Here is a 25,684-nt window from a genome sequence, read left to right as displayed (position 1 = left end):
CAGAATGTACAGCACACATTCAAGAAACATTTGATTACAAAATGAAAAACATTCACCAAACATTTCCCACATAATTCACCAAACTCTCCAAACATTGAACAATTCCGCTTTCTATACCCCATCCAATACAGCTTCCCTATATATATATATATCCCCTTCCTTTATAGCAATATATGACTGTTATTGGCACATTTAGTCTTAGTCTTCATGCTTAATTTATCTTTCTTAATTACTTGTTTAATTAATATTACTCATCACTAAACTAATTTAATTATACACCTTAATAGATTCTTTTTATTTAGTTTCATAAATTGCTCTTAATTAAATCTGCATTGCTATTTTATTTTATTTTTATTTTACTAAATATTATTAATATTATATACTAAAACATTTTTAAAATCAAAAATGTTATATATGTTAACATTAGTTAATACACTATGAACTAACATTTTATTTTAGAAAAATATTTTAGAATTTTTTTTTTTTTTTAACAAACAAAAAATGTATTGTTTATAGTTTGTTCATATTACCTAATGCATTAACTAATGTTAACGAATGGAACCTTATTTCGGGCAGTGGTAGCTCAGCGGTTAAGGCTCTGGGTTACTGATCAGAAGGTCGGGGGTTCAAGCCCCAGCACCGCCAAGATGCCACTGTTGGGCCCTTGAGCAAGGCCCTTGACCCTATCTGCTCCAGGGGTGCTGTATCATGGCTGACCCTGCACTCTGACCCCAGCCTAGCTGGGATATGTGAAAAAAGAAGAATTTCACTGTATATGTGCAAATGTATAATGTGATAAATAAAGAAAATTATAATTATTAAATTATAATTATTGTACAGTGTTACTATTATTTACATTACTGTAATTTTATGGTGCACAATTTCTCATTGCTGTAATACAAACACTTTGGCAATACAAACCTGCAGTATTGTTATGCCAATAAAGCACACTAAACAGAAAAAAAAAGCTGAGCGAAAGAGAGAGGGAGAGAGAGTGTAATAGTCTTTTAACTGAGGTTACATTTTTTTTTTCATTCTGTCCATCTACTGTTTATCAGCTTATAAACAAACACACACACACACACACACACACACACACACACACACACAAAAACATGTCTATAACAAAAGCTTAGAGGGGGAAATTAGAGTAGAACTACACACACTCACACACACACACACACACACACACACACACACATACACATACACATACACATACACATACACACAGTCAGAATGTCAGTAAGTTAATTCAACAACCTCCAGATGATCAAGTCAAAATTAATTCAGACCTATCAGCTCTTCATGTACAGCTGTCACTTAAAATTAACATATACAGATAAAATAAATAAACACACACACACACACACACACACACACACACACACACAGACTACAGAGGATGGAAGAGACACGGTGCTAGTTTTACTGAAACTGCAAACATTTTTGGGGATGATATGATTAACCAGATGGCTCTGAGTTTATCAATACTGAGGCTGCCTTATTTGAACTAAATATATTTTGTAATGGGCACAGCTCTTGCTTTGATGTGTCTTTCTCTGTCTGTGTGTTCGTCTACCTACGTGATCTTACTCATTAGAAACAGAGTCCCTTTGTGTTTCCTGTGGTGAGATTCCCAGGCAGGAAGTTACATGGGTTTGTTTACCAACAGAACACACACACAGATGGTCCACAGGCCTAACACACAGCTGACATAATGTGCTGATTGGTAAAGTTCACAGTGTGTGGAAGAGGAATCGCTTGACCACACAGCTGTATCTTTCGTCAATAATGCTACATGACAGAATAGCATTTTAGCTCTGTGCAAAACAGCACCTGTGTCCTATCATCTGATATCTAACTGAAACACAAACCTATATTTAAATTAATTTAAATGCTCATTCCAACAGCTTCAAGTCTAACATGCACTGTGCATATACAATATTATTTTCAATGAGCCAGATAAAGACTTATATTGCCTACAATCACACACAAATATGTTTGCACTCAGCCACACAAATCAGAAAATGGAAAAATCAAATGAATGTGTTTACATCTCTCAAGGGAGGAGGGCTGCCACTGTGTAGATAACATAATTGAATAGTGCCCCCTAGTGTCTCCTGTGCCAATGGAGTTTTTTTTTTTTTTCTCCCAATTTGGAATGACCAATTCCCACTACTTAGTAGGTACTCGTGGTGGCGTGGTTACTCACCTCAATCCGGGTGCCGGAGGACAAGTCTCAGTTGCCTCCACTTCTGAGACCATAATCCGGGCATCTTATCATGTGGCTTGCTGTGCATGACACTGCAGAGACTCCGCATGTGTATGCTCATGCTACTCTCCACGATCCACGCACAACTTACCACGCACCCCACTGAGAGCGAGAACCACTAATCGCAATCACGAGGAGGTTACCCCATGTGACTCTACCCTCCCTAGCAGACTGGCCAATTTGGTTGCTTAGGAGATCTGGCTGGAGTCACTCAGCATGCCCTGGATTCGAACTCGTGACTCCAGGGGTGGTAGTCAGCGTCAATACTCGCTGAGCTACCCAGGTCCCCAGCCAATGGAGTTTTAGGGGTATGCTAGAGATGAAGTGTGTGAGAAGAACTAGCACCATGACTGTAAATTACACCAACCAATCAGAATTCTCTTTGCTGTCAAGCCAGAGCAAACACCCTTTATATAGGAGACATTATTCTGTTTGAATGAATCTGAAAGCAAGTAATGGGTGTGCTACTAATTTAAGCTTTGGTGTTTATTTGCAAATGTCTTTGTACGTAAGCTGTATACAGTCATGAGATCTTTACACATTGTCTGTGTGTTCATGTGAGGCGTTTCTTACAGCAGTGGGCGAGAGGGTGATGTTCCCAATAGAGGCCTTCAGCTCGTCGATGGTGGCTTTGTGCTGGTGTGTGCCATTGTTGGTCTGCACAGGTTTGATCTTAACGTGGAACTTTCTTGGCTCATCTTCATCCTCTGAGTCGCTGGATGAATAAAAGGTGTTCTCTTTGGCATGTGATTAGATCCGTTAAGGAAAATGGCCTACACAAAAGCATTCAGTGTGGTGGCATGAAAATTCATCCAATTTCAAGAGCTAAAATGGTTACACTGCAAAAATAATTTTCATAATCAGTATTTCTGTCTTGCTTTTTACAATTAAAAATATCTAGATATCTTTAAAACCAGAAAAATGTACTTGAGAAGCAAAACTGTATAAGATGATATAACTTGATTTCAGTGAACATATCTTGAATTTTGAAGTGTATTTTTCTTATCCTATTGGCAAAAACTTTTTCATGTTTTAAGCATAAACTCCACTAAATGCATGCTTAGAACAAGGACAAGCTATTTGCCATTTAGGTTAGGAAAACTTAATTAAAATATATATTCAATCTTACACAATTTTGTTTCTCACGTACATTTATCTTGCTTTAAGGATATTTACATATTTGTCCTGGGAGACAAGACAAAAATACTGATTAAGAAAATAAAATTTGTAATGTAAGAAGATACATTTTCCATTTCATTTGTCGACATGTATTCTGGTCTACACCGAATGATGACAGAGCTTTGCTAAAGTAAACGAAATAAAATATAAAATGTGATGGGAAGGAGTGTCTTGACAGTGACTCAGATAAAAGTGCAAAGAAAGATATCAAACTATGTTCCCAAGCCAAAAAAAAAAAAAGTAGAAGTGATAAAACAGATAAAGGCAAATCTTTCTGTGGCAGAGATGAAAGCATGTGTGAGGGATGGAGTGGAGGGGGTGGGGAATGGAAGAGAAGGGTCTGGAGTAAGGATATCATTCTCATTGACTTCAGGCCGGATACAGAAGCCCTCTTCATCCAACTGAGGCACATTCTAGAGCAAACACAGAATACGCCACTGATAAAACACCATTATTCACACTCTTCAATACATCAAAACACAAGGAGAGTTTGACTGAGGTAAAACGGGCTATTGTTAGCAATACTGCAAGAAATATTTACACAATTCCCAAACAGAAATCACTGAAGATATTGTCTTTCCTTAATACTTTAAGAATTATAGACAATCCTTCAACAACATTAGATCACCACTCACTGCGTTATGAAGATCTATAGCCCCATAGAAACCTGGGGGAGCTCCATTGGAGGCGTTCTGAAAGAGGTACGAACAAAAGGAGCTTTGTGGCTGCGACTCAACTCAAATTGAATGGAGCCAGTAAGAGCATACTTTGATCAGAAGAAAATTTGTTTCGAATGACTATATGTAAGAAAATCTTTACTGTACAACAACACAGATTGAATTTTGTGGCTCCTATATGTATATATTTTTTATACATACTATATATTTTTATATCTGTTTTATAATAATCTCTAGCACACTATGTATAATATTGTAAAAAAACAAAACTAATTATGGAGTTGCTAAAACAATATTACAGAAATACTTACAACAGCTTCTACTTCAGCCGATTCACTGTTAAAGAAAGAGAAAAAAAAAAGTTTAATGATAGAATTAAAGCTTAATTTAACCATAAACAATTGCAGCTACTGTAACTCAACTACAAATTGCTCAACACACAAGAAATATTGCTCAGTTAAATATCCATTCAAACAAAAACCAACAAACCTTTTTCTGAAATCATTAAATAGTTCTCATATAAATATGTCAAGATAAATAACTTTTAAAATGATATTGCGAGTCCAAGAATTTAGTTTAAAAATGTACAGAACTTAGATTTAAAAATAATAATAAAAAAAAAGATATTGTGAAACTGTCTCAACACTTACGTGGAATCTGTGTCTTTGTCTCTTCGTCGGCCTGGAATGACAAAGGTCTTCCTTTTTCTGGGTTTGGCACCTAAACAGACACAGTTATTGTCACAAATCTAGACAAATATGGTTGCATCAGAAACAAATGTACATCTAACAATGGGTATTTTAATTTCCAAATAGAAAGAAAAGGTTGCAATAGTAAATTCAGCCTCAGAATGTAATGTAAAGAGATACAAGGGATTTGAAAGTTCACATTAAAAAGCTGGGATTCAAAATCGAATTTAAACCTGGAAATACACAAAGAATTTGAAAAATATAAAATAAAATGAATAAAAAATATTATTTAAATAAATAAGAAATGTATAAGACTCTGCACCATATCTAGGTCACTAATCAAATAAGGAAATTTGTTTGACCATTTTAACGTTTTTGAATGAAAGGTCAGATTTCCTTGGTTTTATAGAAGTACAGAAGATGCTCTTTTTGGAACATTCTCAAATCATGCTGGATAACATAGATCATCAGGTTCACTTGCATTGGATGGACCTACAAATATTCTTCTAAAAATCTTCATTTGTGTTCTTCTAAAGTAAGAAAGTCATACATCTTGGATGTCATGAGGGTGAGTAAATGATGAGAGAATTTTTGTTTTTGAACTAACCCTTTAAATTAGAAAAATGCAAAATAGTAACATTTTCGTAAGTGGACAGATTTTTGAACCCCACTGTACATTAAAGATAAATTATGCATTCTTATTTTTAAATACTACCATAATGAATATCATAGGAACAAGAGAGGAAAAAAAACACATGCAGACCTTCCGTGGCAACTGAGATATTACATTCCTCAAATTCGATGGGCCCTGTAATTTAAAAAGACATACAAATACTGGTTGACTGAAGGATTACAATGAATTGCATAATAATGAACATAACTAATATATATATATATATATATATATATATATATATTTTATTTTATTTTTTTTTTTTATAAAAACATAACAAAAAAATCTTCCACTCAGTAAGTCCAGAAAGAAGTCACACATGCAAACATGTACATCAGATACAGGCAAATTTATAGAGTCGTCATTGTCTGGTGGCAATCAACACTATATGACAACCCTTTTAAACCAGAGCACTTACAGCCAGCAAGCAAACACACACACACACGCACACACACACACACACACACACACACACACACACACACACACACACTCCCTTACCCCTGGAAGCACTTCTAGCCCCAGACAGAAAACACACAAATAAACAAATTTGACCAACACAACACAATGGCATGCAGAATTTATAGCATTCAGTCAAATTCTGTATACAAGTCTCCTGCTGAAGATATTAATTCATGTAGCACTGAAATCAGACACAAACGCCTGTAAAAGACAACATACCACACGCTCCATTTCCTGCTCATCAATTTTGCATATTTATCTCCAAGCTTTTACACTTTTCACGCGACCCATTTTCACACTGACACATAGGTGAAGGGATTTTTTTTTTTTTTCTTCCAAGGTGAAGGAATTAAACACACTCACCCATTTTCACTGTATTTCACTGCTCTGTTTGAAAACATTTCAGGGTTTTTTGGTTATGAGCTAACAACACGTCAACAAAGTTTTTATTTTGCTTTTTTATTTTTTCAGAGTGAGGTTAATGTATTGCATAATGGGATTAGAAATTAAATCTAACTTGAGGTCACCATTACAGACCCCCATTTCATTTCAGCAACAACCTCTCAATAGCACGAACAGCATATAAATATCACTTGCGTGCTTTCATGACTGGCAGTGAAGAGAGAAGAGATGCCCTTCAGTGCTCTAAGAGCCCTTTAGAGGCAGTTTTCTTTTGTGTTAATGTGCGTAGAAGCTAATGCTTGTCCAAGAAAACGGAAGACAACATTTTGCTACAACCAGACCCCAGCAAGAGAGCCTGGGCGCTATTTTCATTGCACAGAAAATGCCTTGATCTGAAAAAACGAAAGCGTGTGATATTTAACTCAAGCGGTTCAATAGAGTTTCCCTGGAGAGAGCCGGCCGCGAGCGGACCTCACCCGCACTGTTCAGCCCAGTCACGACAGGCTTGCATCACACAGAGTGACGTAGATAGAGTATGACTGATCCACTCTACTGTCCCAGATCAGCTCACTCTCTGATCTCTCTGTTACTGTTTATTTAAGATTGTCTCTGATCAACGAATCATAACTAAAGGTCACGCTCTGTCAGTTCACAATACACATACTCTAATACACACACACACAAAGGAAAAAGGAAGACCCACTTTAATTTAAATGTATCAAATCCCTGTGCATGTAATTGACTTGATGGGAACTGTCATGAACCACACAAATAAGTTAAAACGTTTTTAAATAAAGCAATTATAATTACAAACTAACCATACTCCAAAATGTATCCCTAACTTTTTGTAAAACGTCAACACTTTCAGAATTTACAGTACAGTAAAAATAATAATAATAATAATATATATATATATATATATATATATATACATAGATACATACAGTAAAAAAAAAAGTTATGTTAGATTTAACTTCTAGAAACATTTGTCAGCAGTTTAAGTTAAACACATACACACACAGAATCAGATTATTTCATGTTTTGTTAATTAAAAATGACCCAAAACACTGTCATTTCTTATGTTACGTAAACAAAATTATTATCACCTGCTTGAAAATAATAATATAGTTATGAGCAGTTTCAGTACTGGGGAAAAAGGATCATCTAATTAAGCACCATTAGGAGAGGAACTAAACTCATATAATTTATTTTGGTTATTCTATACAAGTAATTACAATTAGGTTTATATAAAAACAATAGAAGTCTAAATAATACAGAAAGTCAAAATAGTATGTCCTCATTTAAATTGTTTGGTAAATGTGTGTGTGTTTGCAGTGCATGCTTTTGTGAGCGCTAGTCCACATGCGTGTGTGTTTATATATGAGAAGTGCATGCAGTCATGCATTAACTGAGGATGTTTTTTTTAAATTGCATATGCTGAGCATGGGCTCTCGGATGGAGCAGCAAGGAGAGTTTGCGTGTCTGGCTGGCGGCCAGTTCACAGCCCAGCTGGATACTGCTGAACTGCTCTAGCAACCTCCCCAAAGCTCAGTGTGTCACTTCAGGATTGTTTCCATGGTACAAAGTTTATTCAACCTCTCTCTTTCTCTCCCTCTCTCTATACTGGTTAGGGCTGCTCTGATTTCATCAATGTGCCATACAGGTTATTGCTCTGACAGTGGCACGACCCCTAATGAACAGCTTGATACAGGGGAAAGAATGTTTTGTTGACCGACACAGTTTTTAACCTCAATTAATTCTGCTGTCAAAACAAATGGAGGGCGAACAAAAGTCTGAACGTTGCGTATAGAACCATGGGGGTCACTATATGTTCATACATATTTTATCCTGGCTACCTGTGTATGCCATACCTACAGTAATACAATGAAACAGTGAGAAAAATAGGTTAAAGTCAAGACAAAGGCAAAATCCAATAAATCTAGAATACAACTCTACAAGGAGTTCATATTTATTGTTCTAGACCTCATGAAATAGCTCGATGAGTGCAGTATGGGCCAGGATGTTTCGAAGGGCTCATCCCTATTTTTATTTAATTTTTTTTTTATACTAAAGCATTTGATTGGACAAAAATCTGTGTCATACAACATGAGCATCAATATTTTTGGTCCATTATCTCAGAAGAGAACGACTCAATTTTTAAATGTGTATATACAGTTGAAGTCAAAAGTTTACAAAAACCTTAGCCAAATACATTTAAACTCAGTTTTCACAATTCCTGACATTTAATCGTAGAAAACATTCCCTGTCTTAAGTCAGTTAGGATCACTATTTTAAGAATGTGAAATGTCAGAATAATAGTAGAACGAATTATTTATTTCAGCTTTTATTTCTTTCATCACATTCCCAGTGGGTCAGAAGTTTACATACACTTTGTTAGTATTTGGTAGCATTGCCTTTAAATTGTTCAACTTGGGCCAAATATTTTGGGTAGCCTTCCACAAGCTTCTCACGATAAGTTGCTGGAATTTTGGCCCAATCCTCCAGACATAACTGGTGTAACTGAGTCAGGTTTGTAGGCCTCCTTGCTCGCACATGCTTTTTCAGTTCTGCTGAATCAGATTGAGGTCAGAGCTTTGAGATGGCCACTCCAATACCTTGACTTTGTTGTCCTTAAGCCATTTTGCCACAACTTTGGAGGTACGCTTGGGGTCATTGTCCATTTGGAAGACCCATTTGTGACCAAGCTTTAACTTCCTGGCTGATGTCTTGAGATGTTGCTTCAATATTTCCACATAATTTTCCTTCCTCATGATGCCATCTATTTTGTGAAGTGCACCAGTCCCTCCTGCAGCAAAGCACCCCCACAACATGATGCAGCCATGCTTCACGGCTGGGATGGTGTTCTTCGGCTTGCAAGACTCACCCTTTTTCCTCCAAACATAACGATGGTCATTATGGCCAAAGAGTTTGATTTTTGTTTCATCAGACCAGAGGACATTTCTCCAAAATTAAGATCTTTTCCCCATGTGCACTTGCAAACTGTAGACTGGCTTTTTTTATGGTGGTTTTGGAGCAGTGGCTTCTTCCTTGCTGAGCAGCCTTTCAGGTTATGTTGATATAGGACTCGTTTTACTGTGGATATAGATACTTGTCTACCTGTTTCCTCCAGCATGTTCACAACATCCTTTGCTGTTGTTCTGGGATTGATATGCACTTTTCACACAAACTATGTTCATCTCTTGGAGACAGAATGCGTCTCCCTCCTGAGCGGTATGATGGCTGCGTGGTCCCATGGTGTTTATACTTGGGTACTACTGTTTGTACAGATGAAAGTGGTACCTTCAGGCATTTGGAAATTGCTCCCAAGTATGAAACAGACTTGTGGATGTCCACAATTTCTTTTGATTTTCCCATGATGTCAAGCAAAGAGGCACTGAGTTTGAAGATAGGCCTTAAAATTAGGGCTGCCCCTGACCAAAGATTTTTCTAGTCGACTAGTAGTTGTTCATTTAAGCTATTAGTCGACTAGTCGCACGTTTATGATATTAATTTAATTACTTAAACATATACTGGGGGGGTGGCATCTGAAAATGTTTTGAGCTCCAGGACTGAGAAAGAATATTATATGTAACATTGCTAACATTGTTCTACATTACATAGAAATACTAAACCATAATAATGAGCCTTTAAAATATAAATTAAGCGCTCAAGCGCACGTATAATGCTTGCCGCAGCGCACCGGCAGAAGTATTGATTATGAATGTGTTGGAAAAAACAAAGAAGACTATCTGAACATTTTAATAATTTATTAATAAACTAGTGTTTTCTGAGTCAGTGTCGGCTGTAAAGATGAAGTTGACAACGCTGACTTGTCATCTCTGCAGTATAGTGGATGCGCCTATAGACTGAAATGCACGTTAAGTCAAACATATCATGCAGTAAGCGCGGTACTAATTTAGCTTCCACACTCCGCACAAACACTTGGATATGTGCCTAATGATAGTGCACATTTATCTAGGTTAACGTTAGAGTGAGCAGCCATGTAAAGTGGCTAACGTTAGGCTACTACTTACATGTTACAAATGATAAGCCATGTTTGAGGTCGATGAATGATAGGCGAACGGTTGGATTTCCAGCCCGACATAATTACCACATGGACCAGCCGTGTTAACTATCTGTCTGTCAGGGACTGCGTGACTTCGCCTCTTCATGTAAAGTTTTTTTTTTCTGCGATCAACCAACTAATTAAAATTTGTTTGACCAAGCCTCTTCTCATTGACTAACGTTTGGTCGACTATAAAATACATCCACAGGAACACCTCCAATTCAGTACACTTCCTATCAGAAGCTAATTGGCCAATTGTCTAAAGGCTTGACATAAATTTCTGGAAATGTCCAGGCTGCTTAAAGTCACAGTAAACATTTAACTTAAAGTGTATGTAAACTTCTGACCCACTGGAATTGTGATATAGTCAATTAATAGTGAAACAATCTGTCTGTAAACAATTGTTGGAAGAATTACTCAAGTCATGCACAAAGTACATGTCCTAAACGTCTTGCCAAAACTATAGTTTGCTAATATTAAATCTGTGGAGTGGTTAAAAAGCAAGTTTTAATGACTTCAATCTAAGTGTATGTAAACTTCTGACTTCAACTGTTTAGTGAATTTTGTCAATGTTGGCCTCAGCAAACACGCATGGACTAAAAGTCTCTAATTTTTATTTCATGGGGTCTTTAATATAATTGATGGCTAAATAGGTTTAATTACTTCAGAGCTCCAAACCCCTTTAGCTTCAAGCAAGATTATCTTCTCTATGTGAAATGTGAAAAAACTTCCACACTGTGAAGGAGGGAAAAGCAGGAGGTCAAATCAAAGACCACGGAGGGATAAGTGAGAAAAAATAGCAAGAGCACAGGGGGAAGTGTAGCTGTGTCGAGCCCTATCAAGCTCAAGTGGCTTAATCTCTAGTAAAGGTGGAGCGAGCTCGACATTCCACTTAGCATGTGATGGCAGTGTTAGCATGTGACAGACCTGGGCTGAAAACCCTTGTAAGGGTCACAGCTTCACAAAACCTCTCGTTTATACTCCAACATGCTACAGTGAGCAAGTCAAAACTTACTCCAAGTGTGTGTACAGCACAGAGTAATATTCATTTCTAATCCGCCACAAAAAATTTGTCATTTAGTCAGTTGGTAATGATCTTCTGACATCAGTCTTGATAATAATATCAAGAGCAATGGCAAAGTTGTTCACTGCCAGAGGCTAATGTTGTGACTGTGTGAGCTTATGTATGTGTTTTAGTTGTGTTACCTGGTCTCTCTTTGCCTGTCCCTTTGCTTTCTGCCAGTTTCTGTATGAGGCTCTCAACGGAAGTGTTCTCCATGTTGTTCACAAACTCATTTTGCACCTACACAATACAAAAACATCGTATAAAATGGCATGCCTTCGCATGTCTTCACTGCATTCATTAAACTGCTTGATAGGGACAAATAAATTAAAATTACATGCAAGCATCAACTTTCTCTAAAAAAGAAGCTGATTATCAAAATGATATACAAAATAGTGTCATTTTAGTGTAGTACATACACTCAGTGACAACTTAATTAGGTACACCTGTATACCTACTTATTCATGCAATTATCTAATCAGCCAATTGTGTGGCAGCAGTGTGATGTATAAAAATCATGTAGATACAGGTCAGAAGCTTCAGTTAATGTTCACAACAATTAGAATGGGGAAAAAATTTGATCTCAGTGATTTCGACCATGGCATGTTTTTTGGTGCCAGACAGGCTGATTTGAGTATTTCTGTAACTGCTGATCCACTGGTATTTTCATGCACAACAGTCTCTAGAGTTTACTCAGAATTGTGCCAAAAACAAAAAACCTCCAGTGAGCGGGGCAGATCTGTGGACGGAAATGCCTTGTTGATGACAGAGGTTAACAGAGAATAGCCAGACTGGTTCGAGCAGACAGAAACGCTACAGTAACTCAGATAACCCCTCTGTACAACTGAAGTGAGCAGAAAAGCATCTCAGAATGCACAACATGTCAAACCTTGAGGCGAATGGGCTACAATAGCAGAAGACCACATCAGGATTCAATTCTGTCAGCCAAGAACAGAAAGCTGAGGCTGCAGTGGGCATAGGCTCACCAAAACTGGACAGTTAAAGACTGGAAAACATAGCTTGGTCTGAAGAATCTCTATTTCTGCTGAGGAAGATGGTAGGCCCGCTGCAGCCTCAGCTTTCTCTTCTTGGCTGACAGAAGTGGAACCCGACGTGGTCTTCTGCTGTTGTAGCCAATCCATTTTTTGTTTTTGTTGCCATTCTGAGTAAAGACTGTTGTGCGTGAAAATCCCAGGTGAGCAGCAGTTATAGAAATACTCAAACCAGCCAGCCTGCCACCAAAAATCATGCCACAGTCGAAATTACTGAGATCACATTTTTACACCATTCTGATGGTTGATGTGAACATTAACTGAAGCTTCTGACTTGATCTTCATGATTTTATGCCTTGCAATGCTGCCACATGATTGGCTGATTAGATAATTGCATGAATAAGTTGGTGTACAGATGTACCTAATAAAGTGGTCACTGAGTGTATATAGTGGGTATACAGACATCATAAGTGCACAATTACACTGCAAGATATTCATTCTGAGTTCCCATTAAACACTGAACAAGTTTTATAATGTAAACAATGGGTCCAGAAACCACTAGTCTCAACAAAAAACAGCCAGGCTGGTGTGAGACTATAGCCCTGCTTTCCATGTATCTCCTCTTCTGCAGAACACTGATGTCATTTCATCAGAAACCATACCTGGTGCTGTATCACAGAAACATCCTAACTTCCCAACATAGTCCTGTCTTATCTTTAAGTAACCCTGGTGATTTCAGTTAGGATCTCATTTAGAACAACGAACTTCTCAGATCTTAACATAAGACTTAAGATAGGACGTTTCTGTAATAAGGACCATGGACTCTAACTAGACTAGATCATCACAAAACTCTTCGAAATGTCAAATTCATACTTGTATTCTCACAAAAAAAAGAGATGTATGTTACTACCGTTAGTGCTGCAACCTATGCAACCAAGATCAAAGGTTTGGAGGGGCACAGAGTTGAGAGCTAGGGCAAATGCTACAGATTTTACTAGTGACAGTATTTCCCCACAAGACCACTTTAACCGTCTTTTGTTTTTATAGCCCTCTAGGAATGGTGCCAAGTATGATACGTCTTCCACACATCTCCACTGCTGAGTTGATGTATTCCTTTTTTAGTTGACATGTTCTGCATACTTTTTCCAGCTTGTGTCATAAGAATATTGCATATCATAAAATGTGTGTACTAGTTTTTCCACTTGATTCAGTCTCATTGTCCTTTTAGCCTGATTGTGGAGGGTGGAAGCTGGCTGATAGCATTTGCGGTTAAGAGTATGTTTGAACTAAGCATCGGACTTCATCTCCGACCTGCCCAGATATTCATGATGCTGGCTGTGTAGCAGAATCCCATACACAATCAGGTGCCACGTCACTTGCACTCTGAGAAAGTACGGATCTTTATGCCTCCTGCTTGCTGGAGAGGAAGGGTTGTGGCGACAATCTAAATGCTCATTTTGCATACTGCACATGCACACAGAAACAGCATAAACATAATAACCACAGAAATATTTTCTAGAAATTCAAATATTATGTCCTTCAGGCACAAGCAGAACACAAGAGTGTGTGCGTGCGGTTAGGTTATAAGGAGGAAGCCCAGACCAGAGCATGCAATAGTTCTGTGGTCAATAACCAGTAAAATGCCGAGCAGAGATCTTTTTGCTGTGAGATATTGTGTGCGTAAGGCCCACTGTTACATTTGCCTGCACGGAAGTATCTTTCAATTAATAACAGGGTGTGCATATGTTATAAATTAGTTCTGTTGCCCCTGATTTAGACTGATGATTGAAAAGGAAGAATTGATCGGATACCCTTTGGCACTCATTTAATTAGCCACATGAAATGACACTGAAATGTGTTTGTTTGATTTCCTCTGTATATGTGAGGGTCTCTGGCGCCCTCTAGAGCTAAAAGATGATACAGCAACCAGATCTCATGTGCTTAGAATCACTGATTTTCAGGCAACTGTACAGTCCAGATAACCTCACTGGATATTAGTATCTCTGAAAACAATGATACTCAGCATTTTCTCAGTTGCTTCTTAGCAACAATAGTTTTGTCTAGTTTTTAATTACTTATGTATATTATGTACATGACAAAATGAACGATCATTCTCTTGTGGATGATATTAATGCAAATGAAAAGTTGAAACATCATCTTAAAATATCACTGCCAGCAGTAGTAAAGTGTATAGTAATGTGTTGTGTGTATGTGTTTGTGTGTGTGTGCACACATGCGCTCACCTCTCCGATCTGTATGTGTGTCTCTTCAACAGACTGAGAGTATGAATGGATAATCTCCTGCATACGCAGGATATGTTCCTCTTCGACGCCCTGGAATTTCTGTAAACACATACACAACCTTAAAATTACTTACCTTTCTGAAACAGTGCAAAAGTAGTTTAATACCAAATAGTATTGGAGACTACTTTTAGTCAAATCTGGAAAAAAAAACATTATTCAAAAAATGCATCAGAAGGAAGCAGATGTTTGAAATGATACAGCATCTTTTTCCACAACAGTTCTGTTTGTGTGTGCGTGTGTATGTGTATGTCTACATCAGACTCCTTCTGTTTTTGGCACAATTCTTTTTGGGTGATCTGGGCAGTTAAGAAACTCATAATACACACAAACACAGTGATATTGAATATGCATGTGAGTCTGTGCATGGCTGCATGCCTGATCTACATTTTATGCTTCTCACAGACTGACAGTTGTGTTTTAGAAGATTTATATGCCTGAAGAAAAATATGAGGAAATGAGTGAAAACAAGATAATGACAGCATAAGGAAGAGCACCTGTGACCACAGGGAAAAAACGAGTTTGTGCATGTGTGTCTATGGCTCAAGTAAAGAAGCATCAATAGAGTTGCATTCGAGCTGAGTGTGTTTGAGCATTTAGTGGCTCTGGTTTGGTATTGTTAGTGTGTACATGTTGGAATGGGTGAGAGGGATGCTAATATAAAAGTGTGTGTCAGTGTCTGAATTTAATATTAATTACACAAATCAAGCGGTCTAATTTTAAACCCAAAAATGATCCAAAACCAACAACTTCAAGACATACGTGTCATGAATGCTAACACACAATCTTACCTGTGCAGTTTCGGTCATCCTTTGCTCAAATTCTGTCTTCGCAGTGGCATATTTCTCCACATATGATTTGTAGGTCTCAGTGGCTTTTTTGACCTTCAATCCAGCCTACAAAAACACAATACAAAATGCTCTTTCAGACAGGATACAGGGAAATTTGCAGGTGTAGACATTGTTGAGGGTGCGTTGACACTTTGAATTTTACTTTGTAAAGAATCTGTTAAATCGTCCATTCAAAAAGAAATTCACTATCGTCAACAATACTTTAATTTCAGATATTGTTCCATTAGAACTCGGTGCTAAAGCTTTTGTAAGCAGGAGCAAAACAATAATTAGAGTGTAAAATAAAACATTTCCCACATCTCCTGAACCGCTGTGTGATCAATATATTTCCAGCTGTTTGTTTTTTCTGTTCTGTGCAAATCAGTGTTTCTTGGCAGAACTCCTTTAGTTCAGCTACACTGGAGGGTTTTTGAGCATGAGCTGCCCGTTTAAGGTCCTTCCACAGCATCTCAATCGGGTTCAAGTCAGGACTTTGACTAGGCCACTCCAAAACTTTAATTTTGCTTCTTTAGAGCCATTAAGATGTGGACTTACTCCTATGCTTTGGATCATTGTCTTGCTGCATAATCCAGTTGAGCTTCAACTCACAGACTGATGACCGGCTGTTCTCCTTTAGGATTTACTGGTAGAGAGCAGAATTCATGTTTCCCTCAATTATTGCAAGTCGCCCTGGCCCTGTAGCAACAAAGCACCCCCACACCATCACACTACCACCACCATGCTTGACCGTAGGTATGATGTTCTTTTTGTGGAATTCTGTGTTTGATTTATGCCAGATGTAACGGGACCCCTGTCTTCCAAACAGTTCCACTTTTGACTCCTCAGTCCACAGAATGTTCTCCCAAAAGGTTTGACGATCATCAAGGTGTGTTTTGGCAAAATTCAGACGAGCCTTAACGTTCTTCTGGGTTAGCAGTGTTCTTCGCCTCGCCACTCTTCCATGGTTGGCATTTTTGGCCAGTGTGATAGTGAAGTCATGAACAGTGACCTTTATTGATGTGAAAGAGGCCTACATCTCCTGAACCGCTGTGTGATCAATATATTTCCAGCTGTTTGTTTTTTCTGTTCTGTGCAAATCAGTGCAATAATGCGCAAAAGCCCTTTTTACATGTTGTTTGACATGTTATCACAAATGAACTCTCCCCCTGCTATGTGCGTGAGGTTGTAAAATAATTTCGTGATTGTAGCTTCAGTCGGGGAAGAATGGTTGTGTAGTTGATACACAGAGTTTGCGATCAGTCGTTTAGTGTGCGCACCAACACAACTGAAAACAAAAGTGTGCGCAAGGCGCCGACTGGAAGTCATATAATGTGCTTGACTTTAGTCTAGGGCAGTGATTCTCAACTTTTTTGATTCTGAGACCCCCCATTGTCCAAGACAATTTTTAAAGCCCCAGAATCTAAAAGTGTCAATAGATTAAAATACTTATCATGATTAATTTTGTGATTCCAGATGTTTCAGGAACTGTCAGTTTACATGTTGTAGACCTATATCATGATTTTAACAAATTGCAGCATTTAAAGTAAGTTATCATATTTCAATATAACTTATTTTAAAAAATTTGAAGACATCTTGAGACCCCCTTGGAAGTTTGCTGAGGGCCCCAAGTGGGTCCTGGGCCCCCTGGTTGAGAACCACTGGTCTAAGGCACAAATATGATCGGTGAGGGATTCCTACAGGGATTGATTCTGCAACTTTTGTAGAAGTAAAGTGAGTAGTCTGTAGTACTCTGTTTATAAACCATTAGGCAACCAGTCATGCATGTATGTGTCTACGCGTGCACCTTGTCCAGGTCTCTTTGGGCGGCTCCTTCTTTACGCATGCGCTCTTGCTCTAGGGACTTGTTGGTGTAGTTCTCTTTGCTTTTCTGTAAGGCCTGTGACACACTCTGGATATTCTGTACAGCCTCCAGTGTGGATGCAACCTCCTCCTTTGTCTGCAAGCCACAGAAACCAGAAAAAAATATGTATTATTTGCTAGTTAAAATTTTACTCAAAAGTCATGCATTCACATTTGCTTGTTCATTAATAAAAAACCTGCTGTGCTTACAGTACAAATAAAATAATAATACATCCTGGTAACAGAACATGTTTCAGTTAGATTTCAAACAAATAAGATGACCTCACAGAGAATAGACAATGAATCATCAAGACATGTTAGCATGATGTCACAGCTTTATTTGATTTTTTTAGGGTGAAATATGACCCATATGTGTTTCTGTGAAATGTACGCATTAATACTTAAACCTAAATACTTAAAACTCCCAGATCATGACCACAAACCTAACTGAATCAGTGAAGTGTGCATACGTTCAAACAGCAAAATAAAAAATAAAAAAACATGAGAAACTCTGAAGACACAAACCGAAGACAATCAAAAATGTTTAAGTTTAATTACAGGAATTTGCTGAAGTCATCATGTGCATTTAATATGAGCAGCTAGTGTAATTGTAAGACCAAACACTGTTTCTCTGCACATGCACAAAAACACGGTCACTCCAGAGACTTGGGTTCTCTTTCCATTAAAAAAAAACATTGCAGAGTCAGCCCGCCCACTTTCCCCTTATACTGGGCAGAAAGAGCAGACAAACAACTGAATCAGATGAGTCAGAGCCTTTTCACAGAAGTGTATTTTGAGTCAGCTTGCTTCACTGAGATTCAATCCATGACATCAGTGAGCTCATTTAAAAGAATAAGAAGAGATAAGCAAAAAAAAAAACATCTAAATGAGGAAGAAATAAAAGAATAACAAGTGATTCAGTGATCTCATTTATAAAAACAAACGCTTTGTGTGAACAATTCTCAACTGATAAAAGAAAGCCCATTCTTTCCTTCAAATGAAAACAATAAATCTAAAACTATAACTAAATCAAAAAGTATAACTTAAAAAGAGCATAATATGCAAAAATGCTAATACAGTGGGGATTTACAAAATTTATTTCAGTCCAAATACTTTTATTCCCCGTTTTATATGATAGTCCTTCCATTGTTTTTAAAAGCGCTGTAATCAAAGGAAAACGGGTGCCTTTAAAGTTTTAGCTTAGAGTACTTACATACCAGAGCCCTTTTTGGTATTTTTGGTATTTTTTTAAGAAATAAGAAATACCATACTGCAGATTGACTCAATTAGTTGAAAATATGAATAATTGGGTTCATACTTTGATATGTGGCATGCCATGAGCAAACTAACATGGATATTAATCAAAAACCAAAGATAATGGCAGCCTCCATACCTTCTTATGATTTTTGGCTTGTTCCTCCACATATTTCTGGACTTCCTTGATGAGCTCTTGCAGCTTGCGGACCAGCTCCATGTGACACGCTGCCAGTTTCTCCGTGGACTGTTTAAACACATCCCACATTGGTGCAAACGTCCTGTGGAACAAATGGCCATTTCATTTTCTTCTCAAGACATAATGCTCCTCGCTTGTAGCACACATAAAATGGAAAATGTGTTAAACATGATTTGTGATTTAACACCGTGGTCTGTTTATTCTCTCAATATCAAATTTATCCTCTGCTCCTGTGTGTTTTACATGGCTCTGTACTAGCAAATACAAAAGGTTTAATGACACTATAATGTCTGTAATGACAATATAATAGATGAGGGTGTGGAAATCATGTTTAGTGGAATGAAGCACTGTATACCAATGAAAAGCATACAGTGCTGTGAAAAAGTATCTGCCCCCTGCCTGATTTCTTCTATTTTTGTGTATTTGTTTCATACTACATTGTTTTAAATCTTCAGATGAGATATAACATAAAACAAAGGCAAACACAAAACAGTTTTCAAATATATATATATATATATATATATATATATATATATATATATATATATATATATATATATATATATAAAAATTTTATTGAAGCAAAAAAGTTATCCAACACCTATATCACCCATGTGAAAAACGAACTGCTCCCTTAAACTAAATAGCTGGTTGTGCCTCCTTTAGCACCAACAACTGCAACCAAATGCTTCTGATAACTGGAGATCAGTCTTTCACAATGCTGTGGTGGAATTCTGGCCCACTCTTCTTGGCAGAACTCCTTTAGTTCAGCTACACTGGAGGGTTTTTGAGCATGAGCTGCCCGTTTAAGGTCCTTCCACAGCATCTCAATCGGGTTCAAGTCAGGACTTTGACTAGGCCACTCCAAAACTTTAATTTTGCTTCTTTAGAGCCATTAAGATGTGGACTTACTCCTATGCTTTGGATCATTGTCTTGCTGCATAATCCAGTTGAGCTTCAACTCACAGACTGATGACCGGCTGTTCTCCTTTAGGATTTACTGGTAGAGAGCAGAATTCATGTTTCCCTCAATTATTGCAAGTCGCCCTGGCCCTGTAGCAACAAAGCACCCCCACACCATCACACTACCACCACCATGCTTGACCGTAGGTATGATGTTCTTTTTGTGGAATTCTGTGTTTGATTTATGCCAGATGTAACGGGACCCCTGTCTTCCAAACAGTTCCACTTTTGACTCCTCAGTCCACAGAATGTTCTCCCAAAAGGTTTGACGATCATCAAGGTGTGTTTTGGCAAAATTCAGACGAGCCTTAACGTTCTTCTGGGTTAGCAGTGTTCTTCGCCTCGCCACTCTTCCATGGTTGGCATTTTTGGCCAGTGTGATAGTGAAGTCATGAACAGTGACCTTTATTGATGTGAAAGAGGCCTACAGTTCCTTGGATGTTGTCCTTGGCTTTTTTGTGACTTCCTGGATGAGTCATCGCTGTGCTCTTGGAGGAATTTTGGAAGGTTGGACACTTCTGGGAAGATTCAAAACTGTGCCAAGTTTTCTCCATTTGAAGATTATGGTTGTGTCTGAAGCCAGGAAAATGCTGCCTCCGGAGGCTGTATACGAAGGTAGGAAGGGATCAAGGCATGTCCGAATCTAATGTTTATGTCACATCCTGTCTACTGAGATACTTTCATCTGATCGATTTTTGAAGGCAGCATAGATGTATCCTTCGCTGCCTATGAAATCCCCCAATCCTGTGCACGCAGATCCACAGCGGTTGAGCTAAAGAAAAAAAAAAAAAGGCAGCCGAAGAGGCACTTGACAGCCAATTTGTGTTTAAATGTATGTTTTTATTCACTTTTTCCAACATTTGATTCATTTCTAGTGAGAAAGTAGTATTGTAGTTATTAAATATACACTTGGTTATCACCAAAACTCTCCTGATTTTGTTCTAGATTTTTAGACCATTCAGTACAAAAGAACCACAATGAAGTTGACACGTTACCTTTAGTGGACACCAGATGGTGATAATCAGTTGCTGGTATCCTAGCAATGATGTGACTTTATGCTGCCTCAATAGTCTGTCTGAAACCAGTTTCTGGAGGCACCTTGGTACATGAACACTGTCTGTTGAGTCACTGACTGATAGGGCAGCGAAGCAACAAGACAGCTACCTTTGGTTTCGGATGCAGCCAATGACTCTCACTGTGGTTCTTTGGAGTCCCAGAGCCTTTGAAATAGCTTTGTAACCCTTCCCAGACTGAAGTTTTTCAATCACCTTTTTCCTCATCATTTCTGGAATTTCTTTCAACCTTGGCATAGTGTGCTACTGGATGAGACCTTTTAGCCAACTTCATGCTGCTGAAAAAGTTATATTTTGGTGTTGATTTGATTGAACAGGGCTGGCAGTAATCGGGCCTGGGTGTGACTAGTCCAGCTGAACCCCATTATGAATGCAGTTTCATAGATTTGGGGATTTAGTAACTAAGGGGGCAAATACTTTTTCACACAGGCCCAGTTGGTACTGGACTACTTTTTTGCTTTAATAAATAACATTATCATTTAAAAACTGTATTTTGTGTTTACTCAGTTTTATGTTTGATTTTTCGAAACAATTTAGTATGAGATATACACAAAAACAGAAGAAATCAGGATGGGGGCAAATACTTTTCCACAGCACTGTACTTTTATTTCACACAAAAGCACCTAACATTTTTTCATTTTATTTTTATTATACAAACTTTGGCTATTCTTAGACCATTAATAATGATAACAATGAGTTAATTGCTTTCTTACGGCAGATTTTTTTGAAGTATCTTATGAAGTTTTTCCTGAATGGCAGTGGCAATATGTCTTGCATTAACAGTGAAAGCAAGGCAAGTTGGCCATAATAACATTTATATAGAACAAAATCTTCAAAAATGGTAAATTATGTTCAAAAGTGCATAAGGAACAACTGCTTTTTTATTGTTTATACTAAACTTTAATTTTGATGGTACTGTTACTCATGGATGTAGTTTGAGAGAAGTTGAAATATGTGGATTTTCCAGATCATTATAAATACATTATTATTAAAGGTCAATAATGAATCCACTGGGCATGTAAACCCACAGACACACAGATAGACACACAGACAGACAGACAGACAGACACAAACACAAACACTTACCCTAGCTGAGAAAAGTTGCTGGCAGTCTTGGCTAGTTTGGTCATTGATCTTGAATATGCCTCCTCTATGGTGGCTCTGAGAAAAGATTGGGTGTCAATAATCAATCAAACATTAATAATGAAATATCAGAAATTCCTGCTTATTCTTACACATACGGTTGTGCTCAAAAGTTTGCATACCCTGGCAGAAATTGTGAAATTTTGGCATTGATTTTGAAAATATGACTGATCATGCAATAACACTGTCTTTTAAGGATAGTGATCATATGAAGCCATTTATTATCACATAGTTGTTTGGCTCCTTTTTAAATCATAATGATAACAGAAATCACCCAAATGGCCCTGATCAAAAGTTTACAAACCCTTGAATGTTTGGCCTTGTTACAGACATAGAAGGTGACACACACAGGTTTAAATGGTAATTAAAAGTTAATTTCCCACACCTGTGGCTTTTTAAATTGCAATTAGTGTCTGTGTATAAATAGTCAGTGAATTTGTTAGCTCTCATGTGGATGCACTGAGCAGGCTAGATACTGAGTCATGGGGAGCAGAAAAGAACTGTCAAAAGACCTGCGTAACAAGGTAATGGAACTTTATAAAGATGGAAAAGGATATAAAAAGATATCCAAAGCCTTGAAAATGCCAGTCAGTACTGTTCAATCACTTATTAAGAAGTGGAAAATTTGGGGATCTCTTGATACCAAGCCAAGGTCAGGTAGACCAAGAAAGATTTCAGCCACAACTGCCAGAAGAATTGTTCTGGATACAAAGAAAAACCCACAGGTAACCTCAGGAGAAATACAAGCTGCTCTGGAAAATTGCCAGAAAGAAGCCTTTACTGCGCCAATGCCACAAAAAAGCCCGGTTACAATATGCCCGACAACACCTTGACACACCTTTGGAGTGACGAGACCAAAATAGAGCTTTATGGTCACAACCATAAGCGCTATGTTTGGAGAGGGGTCAACAAGGCCTATAGTGAAAAGAATACCATCCCCACTGTGAAGCATGGTGGTGGCTCACTGATGTTTTGGGGGTGTGTGAGCTCTAAAGGCATGGGGAATCTTGTGAAAATTGATGGCAAGATGAATGCAGCATGTTATCAGAAAATACTGGCAGACAATTTGCATTCTTCTGCACGAAAGCTGCGCATGGGACACTCTTGGACTTTCCAGCACGACAATGACCCTAAGCACAAGGCCAAGTTGACCCTCCAGTGGTTACAGCAGAAAAAGGTGAAGGTTCTGGAGTGGCCATCACAGTCTCCTGACCTTAATATCATCGAGCCACTCTGGGGAGATCTCAAACGTGCGGTTCATGCAAGATGACCAAAGACTTTGCATGACCTGGAGGCATTTTGCCAAGGCGAAAGGGCAGCTATACCACCTGCAAGAATTTGGGGCCTCATAGACAACTATTACAAAAGACTGCACGCTGTCATTGATGCTAAAGGGGGCAATACACAGTATTAAGAACTAAGGGTATGCAGACTTTTGAACAGGGGTCATTTCATTTTTTTTCTTTGTTGCCATGTTTTGTTTTATGATTGTGCCATTCTGTTATAACCTACAGTTGAATATGAATCCCATAAGAAATAAAATAAATGTGTTTTGCCTGCTCATTCATGTTTTCTTTAAAATTGGTACATATATTACCAATTCTCCAAGGGTATGCAAACTTTTGAGCACAACTGTAAATCTTCCAAAAAACACTTTATTGCTTTTATTAAACCTACAGAATGTTTTTGCTCTCACAAACATTTACAAAGTCACATACAAAACATAGTTTCCAAAATAAGTTGTGCTTTGTTGGAAATGCTGGTTTAAAATGTTTCATGTTATGATATTGTTTAAAATACTGTAGGATGCACAATTACATCAACATAAATTAATTAAAACAGGAAGATATCATAAAGAAAACGTCACACTGCGTCCAGAAGGGGGAGACAGATACGCTCCATTTGTGGCTTAGTGAATATATTTTTATTTTATATTTTATTTTCTTTCATTTATTTACTTTTTTTTTTAAAGCAAATGTCTCACAAAATCTATCACCGATGAACAAGAAAATATGAATAACTCAAAATACCATTGGCATCTAAAAAAAACACCACATTACTCGAGAGTAAAACTTCTAGTCCTAAAGATACATGGGTGATATGATTCAGCCAGGCGGGGTGACGGTTGCAAAATTGCACTGTCATTCATAAGTTCAGACAGTTCAAAGTCTTTCTAACTAGTCAGTCCACTGTCGGCCATCTTTGGAATGCACTCGGGAGGCAATTTCCAGACATGCCAGTGCAGCTCCTATCTACTTGAATGGAGAAAGACCAAAATCTCAAAAACGGTTGGCCAAGATTACAATCAAAGAACATATTTAAAATCAGCAATAAAATCTGACAATACTGAAATCATAAATTGTAATTCTTTACCTCGTATTACGCAAATAAAAAAAAACAGCATGTATAGCAAATGCGCATGCACGTTCTAGAGTTAATTGAAAGGTGATGTCTGTATCTAAAAGGTGATTGGCTCTTTTAACTGTAAGGCACGACTTCCTTTCTACATCCGTTGACCTTGGTCGTGTCTAGAAGGATCCCTCTTTTGTCAACTTCTCGTACATGCGCAGTCTGTTATGTATAGTCTAAGTATGTGTAACTACGTTCATCAATTAATGATGTTTATCAAAAGAACACACAGAACACAAAGTTAAAGATCAGTTCAAGATGGCTAGCAAAATAACAACGACATGCTCATGAACTGCTTTTAATTTTAAACAACATAAGTGTTAATTATACAGTATTAAGAAGATAGCAACATATGTGCCGTAGTGATGTACTTGAGGAATCCAGATTGGGCGGCGAGCGTTCCTCGTTGCTGCGAGTTCCACAGTTTGTGCTCTTTTTCAGTCGAATACCATAGAAAAATGCAAATAAATGTGTCCCCTCTGCAGATATACATCCACTGAGGTGCGGATGCCATCTTTGTTAACTAAAATATAAAATTGCCTATGGGAGGATTAGAACCTTAAGCCTCTTATGCACGGGGGGAATTAGTTACCACTAGACCACCCAGTCACCACCCACTGACTTACAATATCTCATGATCGACAGTTTGAATTTTTGAAACAATTTAGTATGATATACACAAAAACAGAAGAAATCAGGATACTGATACTTTTTCACATCACTGTATATCACTTTAACAAGACTAAACTTTAAAATGTTAAAATGAATAAAAAAATCAGTAATCGTTTAATCATTCGTTAAGCATTTAATTTTATTTCTGTTTACCATGAGACACAAAAGGAGTTTTCAGAATATGCCAAAAAACAAAATCAACCACAAAAAGCACCATAAAACAATAATAAAATGAATCCATATATTTGTTAGCTATAATACAAATCTTCAGACTGCTTTCTGTGAAGAACAGACCCAAATTCAAGCCTTTAATTCAACGATTTCTGTCTCCATCTGCCACAGCGCCCGCCGTAACCATCAACCCGCATTGGTTGGTTTAGTTTTCAAAGTTCAAAAATTGCCGCCTCAAGCACTACGACCAGCAGTTTTACGGCAATGATGTCGAATGCTCACTGGCTCTCAAGTGTCTCGTGACCGTTTGCGACATGCCATATTCTGCTATG

The 25,684-nt window shown here is 37.7% G+C and overlaps 1 protein-coding gene across 3 annotated transcripts in view; it reads right to left on the bottom strand.

Moving 5' to 3' along the window:
* LOC127438464 (F-BAR domain only protein 2) overlaps nt 1–25,684 on the bottom strand; it is a 64,574-nt gene that overhangs the window by 23,111 nt on the left and 15,779 nt on the right. For all 3 annotated transcript variants that reach the window (XM_051694075.1, XM_051694093.1, XM_051694084.1), the window contains exons 3-14: nt 22,044–22,118; nt 18,862–19,003; nt 17,413–17,565; nt 15,570–15,674; nt 14,722–14,820; nt 11,630–11,726; nt 5,584–5,628; nt 4,782–4,851; nt 4,443–4,467; nt 4,090–4,146; nt 3,810–3,867; nt 2,849–3,021 (exon numbers count right to left, since the gene is read on the bottom strand). In XM_051694075.1, coding sequence (XP_051550035.1) covers nt 2,849–3,021; nt 3,810–3,867; nt 4,090–4,146; nt 4,443–4,467; nt 4,782–4,851; nt 5,584–5,628; nt 11,630–11,726; nt 14,722–14,820; nt 15,570–15,674; nt 17,413–17,565; nt 18,862–19,003; nt 22,044–22,118 — 1,099 coding nt within the window. The remainder of the gene's footprint in view (nt 1–2,848; nt 3,022–3,809; nt 3,868–4,089; nt 4,147–4,442; nt 4,468–4,781; nt 4,852–5,583; nt 5,629–11,629; nt 11,727–14,721; nt 14,821–15,569; nt 15,675–17,412; nt 17,566–18,861; nt 19,004–22,043; nt 22,119–25,684) is intronic.

Source organism: Myxocyprinus asiaticus, chromosome 4 (genome assembly GCF_019703515.2).
Source record: "Myxocyprinus asiaticus isolate MX2 ecotype Aquarium Trade chromosome 4, UBuf_Myxa_2, whole genome shotgun sequence".
In the NCBI taxonomy this organism is placed as follows: domain Eukaryota; kingdom Metazoa; phylum Chordata; class Actinopteri; order Cypriniformes; family Catostomidae; genus Myxocyprinus; species Myxocyprinus asiaticus.
This window is presented reverse-complemented; position numbering and strand designations above follow the sequence as displayed.